The sequence below is a fragment of the Lithobates pipiens genome, unplaced genomic scaffold, assembly GCF_037356315.1.
Source record: "Lithobates pipiens isolate NorthernLeopardFrog02 unplaced genomic scaffold, aLitPip1_a1.2 Scaffold_16, whole genome shotgun sequence".
Taxonomy (NCBI): Eukaryota; Metazoa; Chordata; class Amphibia; order Anura; family Ranidae; genus Lithobates; species Lithobates pipiens.
Genome location: NW_027507748.1, coordinates 614,803,042 through 614,816,831, shown reverse-complemented (window position 1 = coordinate 614,816,831; position 13,790 = coordinate 614,803,042). Strand labels below are relative to the sequence as shown.

At 46.7% G+C, this 13,790-nt stretch overlaps 1 protein-coding gene across 1 annotated transcript in view; it reads right to left on the bottom strand.

Annotated features, from left to right (window-relative positions):
• Positions 1 to 13,790, bottom strand: part of PAN3 (poly(A) specific ribonuclease subunit PAN3) — a 115,743-nt gene that overhangs the window by 79,040 nt on the left and 22,913 nt on the right. The window contains exons 3-5 of the mRNA XM_077484076.1: positions 13,471 to 13,537; positions 8,667 to 8,737; positions 1,876 to 2,026 (exon numbers count right to left, since the gene is read on the bottom strand). Coding sequence (XP_077340202.1) covers positions 1,876 to 2,026; positions 8,667 to 8,737; positions 13,471 to 13,537 — 289 coding nt within the window. The remainder of the gene's footprint in view (positions 1 to 1,875; positions 2,027 to 8,666; positions 8,738 to 13,470; positions 13,538 to 13,790) is intronic.

Sequence of the window (13,790 nt, the reverse complement as noted above, 5' to 3'; positions counted from 1 at the left end):
GTCATAGGTGGACTTTTCAGTTACTATGCTTTCCTCTTACCTTTTCCTCGCTGCAGTATACTGCTGTAAAACAGAAATCCAAACATCACCCATCACAGCGGGTAGCGTGGTTCAATCTTCAAAGGCTGGGGCCCTTTTAATAGAGGTTCCACTCCTTTGGACCATGTATAGCACCCCTCAGCACAGGTTTAGTTAATGTAACAAGACCAAAAAGAGTCCTGGTTTTTAGGGTCCAGCCCTCAAAGAGGAGCATTACAGGCAAAACCTTGTTCCATGCAAGGCCCTGGTACCATCCGGGAGCTGTAGTGGGGGAAATGGATCCGGTTGTGAAGGCTTTTTAAATCCAGCATGGATCCCTCCTGGAGCTCTGCAGAGCAGAACTTCACGTGTGCCAACACCTTTAGACACTGGTGAAAAAAAACTGGAGGTACTCCTGGGAAGGAGGAGGGGTTATATAGGGGAGTCAACTTCCTGTATTGGGTGTGCCAGTGTAAACACCTGAAGGTAGCTATAACCCACCAAGTAAATACTTAAGGCTCTGTGTCCCATGATGTACGATAAAGAAATAGCGCCTGCAAAACACCCTGAAACAGCTGCTTCGTGCACTCCAGTGTGAAAGCCCGAGGACTGGAGCAGTGCGTGGAAGGGCGTCAGAAAAAGTCCTGTCAGCAGCTTCTTTGGAGCTGTGAACTCACCGCTGCTCCCCATTGAAATCAATGAGGCAGCGCTGTGATACTACTGGCAAAACGCTGCTCCGGTGGCATTTTGCAGACAGCTTTAACGCCTTTTCAGCTGCTAGCAGGTGGTTAAATCCTCCCCGCTAGTGGCCAAATAGCACCGCTTTACTGCTGGAGCGCTAGGCAGTGCAGTGTGAAAGGGCTCTTGCACACTTTCTGCATGAGCTAGAACATCAATTTAATCATTTAAGCAGCAAAGCCTTGGGAAGGAAAAAAATAAAAATAAAACACACACACAGTTTCATCAATTTAGGCCAATGTGTGTTCTGCTACATATTTTGTTATAAGGAGAGAGAAGATGGATAGAAAAAACAAAAAACACAAACACACACACACACACACACACACACACACACACACACACACACTAGTAATGGTGGCGATCAGCAATTTTTAGTGGGACTGCAACATTGAGGTGGATAAAGTGGGTGGACACCAAGTGACTTTTGGAACTAGTGACTGACTGCAGGAAGAGACATCTGTGCTCCTGATTAGCAGGAACACAAGATCCCTCTCCTTGTCCAACAGAACGACAGTCTGCCTTGTTTACATAGGCAGACTGGCATTCTGTCTCTCCTCCGAATGATTGCAGGTGACCCGCTGATTTGCTTCTGCTGCGTTTGGTTAGGCAGCATGCACCCCCAGACCCAGAAGTCAAAAACGTACAGGTACATTTTGTGCAGCCGGGCCACCCCATCGCAGTATATGTGCGGCCCGGAAGTAGTTGAAGCGATTAAGTTTAAAATAGAAATTAAAGGCAAAACATCCGGGCATAGATCGTAAATAAACCCCCCCCCCCATTTCCTCTGTGCTAGGCTGCGTAAGAGCTGGGGAGGATAAACAGCAGCACACTAATCTCAATAATGAAAGGCTGTGCAGGTGGGGTATGTCAGGGAAAGTCTGATCATTGGAGGAGAGCAGGCCACGTTTCCTGCATAGCTAGATAACCAAGCATGGTGTTGTGCTCTCCTGCTTTGCGTGGTCAGTTTTTAACAGGAAAACAGAGGGACTGGCAGGAACACCAGGGATTTCACACAAACAGGATATTTTTTCATACAAGTACAGGTTACAGCAGACATATCAGGAATATATAGGTTGGCGTAACACTAAGCCAGATTCTTATAAAACCAGTATTTACCTGGAGCGAGAGCAGCTGAAGTAGGACCTCCCATAGAGGGGTGGGAGAACAGCGCTTGGGAGAAGGCAGACATGTTGGATTGGGACATGTTACTCAATCGTGACGTTGATCCTCCTTTGGGAATAAATTCGCTGGCAGTAGGATTAGGAGTCTGCAAAAGATGTTTTAGCTACCACATTAGAAGCGTTAACAAAAGCCAAAAACACAAGCAGAAATCCACTTTCATGTTCCACTTTCTTCAGTTACAAAGCTTCCAAAGACAATAACTGAACATCTACTGGATCCAAGCATCCACTCAATACAAGTCCGCTTGCTAGGAAGATAATAGGATTTTGTACTCGCCGTAAAAGCCTACTCTGAAGAAGTTCATAGACAGCAGCTCTTCTTGACCTTAGGGTTATATCAACCCTTTAGGAGAGGACTAGGCAGAAAGTGTTAACAGCACCACTTGCACAGTAGCGGCCAGAGGGTGGTCCTACTGGCTATAACCCCTCACACTGCATCCAGCAGCTCAGTTTCGTCAAAAGCAGTACAAACAGAAATAGGAGGGGGTGGGTGCTGTGTCCCATCAATGAACTTCAGAGAAAAGGATTTTACGGCGAGTACAAAAATCCTATTTTCTCTATCGTTCATTGATGGACACAGCAGCTCTTCTTGACCTTAGGGACGTCCTCAAGCAGTGTCAAAAGAAAATAGGGGGGGGGGGGGGGGGGCTGGGTGAATCGCAAACAATAACTCCACCCATAACAACCAGAGCTCCTCAATGGAGAAGTTGCAACCTTAAACAGCTGCCTGCAAAACCTTGTGGCCGAAGCAAGTATCTGAAGATGCGCTCACATCAACCTTGTAAGTTTAGTGAAAGTGAACGGACGACCAGGTCGCCGTCTTACACCCCTGGGAAACGGACACGTCATGTCAGAAAGCCCAAGAGGCACCAATTGCCCTGGTAGAATGCACAGTGACAAGAAAGGGAGGCGCCCATCCCCTTATGGCATAAGCCTGAACTAAAATCTTGTCTGATCGACCAAGAAATGATGGCCGATGAGACCGCCAGTTCCTTCTTCGGCCCAGCCACCGATACAGCGAGTCCGACCTCCGAAAAAAAAGGAGCCGTAGCAGACATACACCGGCAGAGCCCGGACCACGTCCAAGGAATGCAAAACCACCTTTTTGGGGTGTAACGGCCAAGGATAGAAGCACAATGTGTGTGTAAAATAATAAATTTATAATAATAAATTTATAATAATAAATTTATAAATAGATAGATGCCGCACTAAAAGCTAAATAAACCACTAAAAATATAGCTGCAGCTCAAATTTGTAAGATATCTACAAATACCATAATAGCTGCGCATAAAGTTAGAATAATGTAATAGTATGACAATAAATGACACCAAAAAAAAAAATCATCATAATATAAAATCACACTCATGAATGAACATGTGATTAAATAAATGTGTAATACGTGATAAATCCTAAAAAAATTATATATCAAAAGTCCAGTGAAGTGAAAATGGTGACAATCAAATTCTTTTGTGCAAACAGAAACACCAGTGCTTGTGAACTTCCACCACACAACATATGCGCTTACCAGAGGGTAAGCAGGGACTGTAGTATTAAATCTGTGGAGTCAAATCAACCTCCAGACACCCATGGTAGGAATCAACTGCGGTTAAAAGGACGACAAGCCAAACGATCCAAACTCAAAGGGCAGACCAGTAAGCAGCAATCACGATCCCAATGAAAAAAGGAAAACTCACCATAGTGTAAGTCAATAAAACAGTTTTATTTTATAATCAAATATTGCACTTACATTTGTAGAAATATTAAAAGTTCATAAAGAAGTGCCGGCAGGCAAACACCCATCCTAGACAGCGATGACATCAGCACACCACCTTACCAACGTCCGTTTCGTCAAAGAGTGACTCAGTCATGGGGAACGGTGTTGTCCAACTGGATCCTGACCGGATGCCCCTGCAGCCACTGAACATGTGGAGAGGCACCGCTGATAGCCTGAAGCTCCAGTACACCGATCGGCAGGTGGGATTCTTCCTAGGCCCACTGACCCTGGGCTGACTATGCTACAAACCCCCACCCATCCGGTCAGGATAGCGTCTGTTGTGATCACCATCCAATGAAGAGGAAGGAACAACTTCCCGGTTCCAGGGACAATGGAGATGTATCCTATTTTGACAGTATATCCTTTTTGCGAGACTCGAATGTGGAATTGAGCATACGGTACTGCCTCGAAAGGGGCTACCATGAGACCCATGGCTCACATGCAAAAAACACAGACAACCGAGTGACACCAACAACTTTACCGCAGCTTGAAGAGTCTGCAACTTGTCCAAAGGGAGAAAGACTCTCGCCTCTGAGGAGTCCAGAAGCAAGCCCAGGTACTCCAGGCTGTCAGCACCAACACCGACTTCTGTAGGTTCAGTACCCAACCAAACTCCCAAAGAGTTTGCATGGCGATTGCCACAGTCTCCCTTAATTCTGAGGCAGAAGCTGCCCTCAGAATGAGGTCTTCCAGGTAACCCACGATTGCAATCCCTCGCTGCCTCAGCAAAGCCAAAATTGGGGCTAGCACCTTTGTGAAGACCATCATTGCCGACGCCAGGCCAAAAGGGAGCGCTACAAATTTGTAGTGCTCGCCTTCGACCACAAATCGTAGAAACCTCTGATGCTTATGGGGACATGCAAGTATGCGTCGATGTCCAGGGATGCCAGGAAATCCCCCTGATGGAGTGCAGCGACCACTGAGCTAACCGATTCCATCCTGAACCTTTTGTACTTTCACAAAGCTGTTGAGGGCCTTGGGGTCCAGGACCAGACGGGCCCCTTCTTTGGGACTACAGATTGGAGAACAACCCCTGAAACCTTTCCGGTGTCGGTATAGGTAGGCAGCAGGTCCTGTACTACTCCAAACAGGGCCTCCCGATGAACCGGCAGAAGATGAAGGTTGGAGGGGAAAAATCTGTTTGGCGGACAAGACAAACTCCATCTTGTACCCTGAGGAAACCAGTTTTTGCAGACCCACAGGTCAGAAAGCAGGGAGGTCCACCGAGCTGCAAACTCCCGAAGGTGACCTCCCCCCACGAGTTGGCGGGGGCAACTCTTCATGCGGTAACAGATTATCTTGCAATCTTGCGAAACCAGGGATGCTTTTATCCCCAGTCCGACAAGGTGCCTGCTGAGAAACTCTTACCGGTCAGACAAAAAATCTGCTTCCGAGAAAAAAAAAAAAAAAAAAAAAAGGAGGGCCCTTGCCTACGGCGTGGCTCCTTGCCTTTCCTGGACTGTGGGAGCAATGTACTTTTACCCCCAGTAACATCTTAATGTCATCCAGTGAGGCTCCAAATAGCCCCTCTCCCTGGAAGGGCAAGGCCGCCAGTGCTTTCTTAGCTGCTTGGTCCGCAGCCAAATCAGGCGACATAATGCCGATACTGAGGCTCTAAGGAGCAAGGGGGCCATATCCAAGGCCACATCACAGATATACTCAAGGCCCTGTACCAACTGGTCTGCCAGCTCCATGCAGACCGGGAAACCTGTTAATGATCCAATTCACAGTGCAACAATTTGGCCCATGGCTAACACTGGCCGCAACACTGACCCCACCACAGTAAACATGGACAAGGCAACTGCCTCGGCCTTTGTGTCGGCAGGGTCCTTGAAAGCAGGAGTCCCACCAGAATCATGGTTACCTTATTTAACCTGGATACCGGGGGGGGGGGGGGGGGGGGTCAACAATCGGAGATGTCCATTTCTTCAGGAAACTCCTCAAAAGGGAGAACGCACTGCCATGCGTTTCGGGACTGAAAAGGCCCACTGCAGTTTCCCCCCCCCCCCCCCCCATTCCTTGTAAATAAACATATCAATATAAGTTAAGCAAGGAAACACCTTAAGCGTGCGGGCTGGCTTGTGGGACCCGAAGGAGACCGACACCTCTGTAGATGGCCCCCGCCATAGCCTCCATTTTTAGGGTACCCCACACTGCTATAAGTGCTCCTACAAGGGCCTTTTCCTGCGCTGACAGAGTCATCCTCACTGTCCGAACGGTCCTGGTTCGCATCCTCTGATACATCAGAACAGGGGCCGCCAGTCACAGTGGGGCAGAGTCTGAATCAGCTTTCCTTAGAAGACGGGGGGAGGGGGCGTTTTACCCCCTTGCACCTGCACGCCACTTCCACCCTGGCAACAAAGGCCTCCAGGACTGCCGACAGAGCGTCCATAGATACCGAAGGTGAACCAGCTGCAATCACAGGGATGTCTGGGGAAGAAGTGCCAGCTTCTGACGCCATGCTGACCCACACTCGCCTGTCACCACTTAGGGACCTATGGCAAGTCACACAAAACATCCACCCTCTAAGCTGCAAAGACTGAGGGGCCCCCTGCAGAACTCACCACCCTGACCCAGGTACCGTGCTGCTGTCCGCTCTCTGCCATCCACAAGAAGTCTGTGTGGAAGCATGCTGTTCTAGAAGAAAATTGCCAGTGCTAAAGGCAAAACCCCCTGAGGCTACTAGAAAATGGCCTCAGCAAAAAATGTCTTAGAGCGAGGGAAAGAGGGGGAGGGAGAGGTCTCAGGGAATGCTCAGCTGCTCCATCCTGCCAAGACAGGTGGAACCATACTTGACACTCCTGCAGGAACTGCTGGACACATTCCACAGACAAACCCATCACCCGAGCAGTACGGGGTGGCTGCCAGCCACGGCACACTGACACAGACAGCAGTAGCCCGGTCATGTGTACCTAGCTCACCGGTCAACCCTGCAATAGATGTGGTATGTCGTGGCCGACCAAGCATGTAGCTAGGGTCTGCTCACGCTTGATGGCCGTGCTGTTGATTGAAGATCACGGGAATTAAAAATGCAGGGGAAAAAAAAAAAAAAAAAATTCCCCAGGACAAAATGGTCCCATCAGGAGCCAGGTCCTTCTATACTAGAAAGAGGAAAAAAAAAAAAAAGAAAAAAAAAAAAAAAAAAAAAAAAGGAGCTACTGGATGCAGTGTGAGGGGTTGTAGCTAGTAGGACCCCTGGGCGGTACTGTGCAAGTGTTTTTGTTTAACACTTTAAGCCTAGTCCACTCCTAAAGGGGCGATATAACCCTGAGGTCATGAAGAGCTGCTGTGTCTCAATGAATGATAAAGAAATTACATTTTAAACACCTGCTAGAAAGTAACCATGTTTCTCTCTCCCCCCCCCCCCCCCCTTTCAGGGGATACAACTAGGTTCATCATGAACTACTGATGAAGTAGGTGTGCCTTCCCTGTGGTGTTAGCCCCACTCCTCTTTTTGGAAGACATTCAATGCCTGCAAACAGTACTTGGGTGTAACTAAAACACCTCAAAAAAGAGAGACCCTTTAATACGGCTCACCAAGCCCCTATGCAACAATCCCGTCAAGTACATTTAGCCTGCCAAGCAACACCTGGTGACTCACGTGACCTGGGTAAGGAAAAGTGAACCGCTGAACTTGTCTGTTCTGTGTCCCACAGCTGCCTTCTGGAAGCACCACATACTTGGCTTGCACAGCTTAAATAAGCTGGGTGTGCCCTGGAACGTCCTATGCGTGTGTGCGCAGTCCCAGCGAATGGGTGTGACCGCATTCACGCAAGACGCAAATTTTCATAAGCCTAGATAAAGGCTATGGCGCAAGTGCGGCAAAGCCGTGTGCCCCATGGCCATAAAACACCACAAACTGCTGAGCCCAGCAGCGCTCCTGTGAAAGCATTTGTGTCATGGCACACCGAGGCAAAAATCATGCAGGTGGGAAAAAAATAAAATAAAAAAAAAAAACACCTGAAGTGCTTCCTGTATGGGAGAGGTTATATGGGGGATCACTTCCTGTCTTAAGACCTTTGGTCTACCAGTGTCCAGTCACCTGAAGATGGAGTATACTCAGCAGGTAATGAATATTAGCCTTACTCTGTACTCTTGCTTTAAGAGCCATGGGCAGAAGTGACGTTTTGACGTTTCTTCCGCCCTGCAATGGTATGGAGATGGGTGGGAGCCATCTTCCCCTCACTCATTTCCATAGCAAGCCAGGGAGAGGACCCGATCACCTCAGCCGCTACCAACTGCGCCAGTTCTCCCCCCTCTCCCGCCACAAGTGATGTCGCAGATACCACCATTATCAGAAACCAGACCGCTCACTGAAGAGGACGATACCAGGGTTATGGCAGCTAGCTGATGCCATAACAAAGATATACCTTTTCAAATTGCCGACGTATATCGGCATGAGCCCGTCCGGGGAACACAAATGATATGCGACTTAAGTGGGAAGGGGAAACTAGGCTTTTCCTTTTAACTTCATGCAGATAATACATTAAGGTAAATATGCTTTTGCCTTTATAATCACTTTAACCTCACTTCAGGTTGGTGGCCAGGAAGGAGCTAAGGCGTGTTCAGGATCCCACCTGCCTGATCCTGCCAGGAAGCAGACACTGCACATGGCTAATCACAGGCAGCGAGAAATTTCCTGATCTGCAACTGGACAGATTGTCCATGAGCTGTCACCTTCCTGGTGGGATCCTGAACACATCTCTACTGGTGGCAGAATACCATCACTTTGCTGATATGGTAAGGCATCACTGGTCTGAATGTTTTGCACAGAGCCCACTCTTTTCAAAATATATACTAAACTAGACAGGTTGGTAGCAAGGTTCTAGAATATTTCTGAACCAACTAGATGCACCAAATGGAGAAAATTAAGAGCTAGCAAGAGGTCTAAAGAAAAAAAAAAAAAAAAAAAAAAAAAAAGTCAGTCAATATGAAAAACAAAAAACACCTACCTTACGTCTCTGAGAAATGCTGAGACCAGCAAAGTCATTAAACAGTGAGGAAGCTGGAGAGCCTAAAGGATCTATAAAAAAAAAAAAAAAAAAAAAAACGAACAATATGGTTAACACAATGTAGTTCGCTGTGCTTTTAAAACACTGGGGTGGATTTACTAAAGGCAAATGAAATGTGCACTTTGTAAAATGCATATGCTCCAGAGCTTAGTAAATTAGTAGAAGCTCTGCAGACTTCCATCGTCCAATCACGTGCAAGCAAAAATGCTGTTTAACCGGTTCCCGACCAGCGCACGACGATGTGAGTCGACAGAATGGCACGGGCAGGCATTATGGGCGTACAGGTACGTCCAATCTTCAATGGCGCCCTGCCATCGGGAGCGCGCCGGCGGCGCGCTCCTGCGCTGGTCGGGACCCCCGTGAGTCCGGTCGCGGGACCCACGGACTCGATCGCCGCGGGCATACCCTCGATCATCTCACGGGACGGTTGAATGGAGGAAAAGGAGTGTAAACAGCATTTCTCCATTCTGCCTAGCAACTAGTGATGCTGATCTCTGCTCCATGTGATTTGAGCAGAGATCAGTGTTCACTAAATGAAAGCCCAACCCCCCACAGTTAGTAACACACCCCTAGGAACACTTAACCCCTACACTGCCACCCACTGGTTAACCCCTTCACTGCCAGTGTCATTTACACAGGAATCGCTGCATTTATATAGCAGTGGTTACTGTATAAAATGACAATGGTCCCAAAAATGTGTCAAAAATGTCCGATGGGTCCCCCACAATGTCGCAGTAACAAAAAAAAAAAAAAAAAAGCTATAAAACTACCTCTATTTTGTAAATGCTATAACTTTTGCGCAAACCAATCAATAAACGCTTATTGCGATTTTTTTTTTACCAAAAATATGTAGAAGAATACGTATCGGCCTAATCTGAGGGAAATAAATAAATATATATATATATATATATATATTTTTTTTTTTTTGGGGGGGGGGGGGGGATATTTATTATAACAAAGTAAAAAAATAATGCGGTTTTTCAAAATTGACGCTCTATTTTTGTTTATAGCTCAAAAAATAAAAACCGCAGGGGTGATCAAATACCACCAAAAGAAAGCTCTATTTGTGGGGAAAAAAAAAGGACGTCAATTTTGTTTGGGAGCCACGTCGCACGACCGCGCAATTGTCAGTTAAAGCGACGCAGTGCCGAATCGCAAAAAGTGGTCTGGTCTTCGACCAGCAAAATGGTCCGGTCTGTAAGTGGTTAATCCCTTCCAAGATTGGTTATTCTTTGCAAACTGAAGATTTACCACACTTAAGATCTGGGAGCAGCTGCGCATGCAATTGCAGTCTATATGCCTTTAGTAAAACCCTCAGATTATATTCAAGTTGCGTTTGTCGGGAGACTCTGTACCTGGTCAATTTACTGCACAATTATACATGTCGACACTTATTTATAAGGCTCCGCAACAAATTAAATTAAGTGCGGTGTGCAAATTGGAGAAAGTTGTTTAACACCTGCTGCAGCAAAAACTTCCTGTTCATGTGTGGTTCTAAAAAGGATACATTTTTTTAAACCTAAAAATTAAGAGTTCTTACCTACTCTGTGCAGTAGTATTGGCACAGAGCGGCCCCCCTTACCTCCTCTTCTGGAGTAGTCTCTCTTCCCCCAACCCACCCCCCCCCCCCCCATCAGCATTTGCCATTTCTGGGTGCACCCCCTATATCGAGCTGTGCGCTATGGGAGAACACTGCCAAGACAGGCGGACACATCCATAACTGCACAGGGTGGCTCAGGAACCGCTGCTCACAGGATTTCGTGTAAATCCTCTTTTCGGGTCTCCTGGCCCCTTCCTCCTGTTGAGAGCCCCCAGCGAAGCTTGTTATGGTGGGGCATCCGAGCCACAGCTTCCTGTGTCCATTAGGACATGGTGCCGTGGCACAGCAGCAGGAACCAATGGTGCCACACACAGAAAGCTTTTTAGCTTAAAGCAGTTCTCCACCCTAAAGGGGAAGTTCCGCTCATCTGATCCCTCCCCCCTCCGGTGCCAGAATTCGGCACCTTTCAGGGGGGAGGGGGTGCAGTTACCTGGATAATCCAGGTATCTGCACCCACTTCTGGGACAGACTGCCGCAGATGTCCTGCCCCCCGTTGTGTTCTGGGAAACACACAGTTCCCAGGACACAGTGGAGACCAGCAGAGACGCGCAGCGCGACTGGCGAATGCGCAGCAGGGAACCGGGCAGTGAAGCCGCAACGCTTCACTTCCCGATTCCCTGACAGAGGATGGCGGTGGGGGCAACAGAGACGAGCGATCGCTCATCTGCCACCGACATCGCTGGACCCTGGGACAGGTAAGTGTCAATTAAAAAAGTCAGCAGCTGCAATATTTGTAGCTGCTGGCTTTTAATCTTTTTTTTAAGGTGCAGAACCGCTTTAATGCATTAAGGTAAAAAACTTCTGCCTTTACAACCACACTAACAGCAGTGAAAGCCAATGGTTCTTGTTGCTGTCTGTAGATTTTGTGAGAAGGGAGTGAGGAGATTGCTGCAGACAGGCACAGTACTAGATCAAGTCAGGCAAAGTGTTTTAGTGTGGGAGGCAGACAATACAGTTACTGGGACTTTTTGCGGAAAAATGTAAAAACACACACACACACACACACTTTAGAACCACTTTAAGGTATATGGTCTTCGTGTTTGTCACACATTCTTGCAGATAAAAAAAAAAAAAAAAAAAAAAAAAAATGCAGATTTGAAGCCCCTAAACACTGTTCAGTGTCATTCTGTATCTATGCACATTGTAGAGTTTATATCAGCATTTAGGGGCAAAAAGAAAAAAAGAAAGAAAAAACCCCATACAAAAAACGTGCAGCATTTGAAGATGCGCTTACTGGAAACGTATTATTCAGGACATGCATACATACATGACAGTTATACAATAAAATACAAGAGGATTAAGAGGGCCCTGCTCAGGAGAGCTTACAATCCTATAGGGTGGGGCAGGTGGTACTAAAGATTGTAACTGTGGGGAATGAGCTGATGGAAATGGTAAAAGATTAGTTGGAGACGTGATAGGCTTTCTTGAAGAGAAGAGTATTCAGGGATGGCCTGAAGGTAGCAACAGTAGGGGATAGCCAGTAGGGGTGCAACAGCTCATCACTGAATGGGTCACCCCGCTCGGATCGGCACATGCCACGATCACGGCCTTAGGCAAGGCCGCGGCTTCGACCTAGCTCTGAAGCAGCCGCCATCTTTCTACAACCAGGCCGTTTCAATGTGATCGCTCCGTCAAATGACATGACGCCGGATCCTCTCTCCCCTCTCTATACTGATCTGTACAGTGGAGGGGGAGAGATTGGATGGATGCAGCTCTGTGGGCTGCATCTGTAGTGCCCACAGGGCTGCTCTTTGACAGCCTACCCAGCCATACCCTGCCAATACCCAGCCATGCTCTGCCGTATCCAGCCATGCTGCCAATATTACAGTGGAGACTATATGGCGGTGGAATTTTCACAAGTTTCTGCAAATTCAATTATCTGCTGATCCGAAAAATGATCCTATCCATGACTGATCCGAGGAACGATCCAATCCGTTGCACCCCTAATAGCCTGACAGGTGGGAGGTAGCAAGTTCCAGAGGATGGGAGAGGCTCTGGATAAATCCTGAAGATGATCGAAGGAGGAAACAAGAGCTTGAGAGTAGGCGGTCTTAAGAGCGAAGAGGATGATTTGGGTGATATTTGGAGAAAAGATTGGTGATGTAGCTTGGGGCAGAGTTGTGAAAGGCTTTGTATGTTGCCATTAGTATTTTGAAGTTAATTCGCTGGGTGATTGGGAGCCAGTGCAGGGATTGAAGGAGAGGGTTGGCAGACACTGAGTAGTGGCCTTTACAAAAAAATCTTTAATCTTGGAAATGGGTAAAAGGTTTTTTTTAAATAGTTATTTAAATTGAGAATTGTTTGCCCCTCAATCTGTTTCTCTGGGATTTGAAGAATTGGAGAAAATTCTAGCGTTCCCCCCCCCCCCCCCAAATGTTTGCAACTTGTGCTGCAGTAACATACTGGCCACAGGAGAAGCACATTTTCTGGATTTCCAAAGAATTTGTACACACTGCTATTGAAGGACCAATTCATGAAAACCGCAGGGAAAGTTTAAGCCATCAATTAACTTAGATAGCACTAATTGCTTGATGTGGTTTTAAACCTCAGGCATGAAATCTGAACAAAGCATAGCCCTATATAGCGTGTACCTTTCTCAGTCCAGTGCACCAGCACCAAGTGTTAGTTAGGTTGGCTGCCTTGTTTCTCTGCTTTCAGCATGAGTCACTTCTAACAAGTTTTCCTGACACCAAGAGAAAAATGGTGACGGGAGGAACTTCCAGCTCATTGACAGCCTCAGCTCTGTTCATTGAGGTGTAGGGGAGTGGGTGGATGTATATGAAAAAGTGTTTACAACTACTTTGAAGCACACCTGTGTTTTAACCATAACTGCCATCTTTGTAATAGAGCAGGCATATACGAAAGGTTGCATGCAGTTAACCTGTGTTTATTGCCGCCCCCCACCCAACCTACACAGCCACCAGATAGCTTCCACCTGAAGAATGACAGTCAGAGCGTTAAAATTTACACACATTCCCAGAGTCTAAAACCCCCTTCTGAGGCCTGACGCATGAGAGGTCTGTAGCAGGAAAAGGTTAAAATACAAGTCTATTTTAATGTGGTACTATAAAAGTATTAATATTCCTCTACTGAACCATGCTGTAATTATAAAGCAATTCTGCCCCATATTGGAAAACTTCTTACCATGACCGGTGTATGGCTTGGCACTGTCATTGAGAAGGCTTGGAGAACTGCTGCTGTTTGTCATTCGCTACAAAAGAGGAAAAAATAAAAAATATTTACACACACAAAATGAAGTACAATTGCTAAAATTACATACAAGTATAACCAGTAGCAATAAATCAGAATTTAGCTTCTGCAAGTTCATTTTAATTGGCTTTGCATTTAAAGACATTGTACACTGCCAAAATGTTTGTAGTTTTAACTAGGTATTAGTGTAGTTATAATCCCTGTTACATTGTATTGAGCTCTGTGCTGTGACTATTAGATTACCTCATCTACAT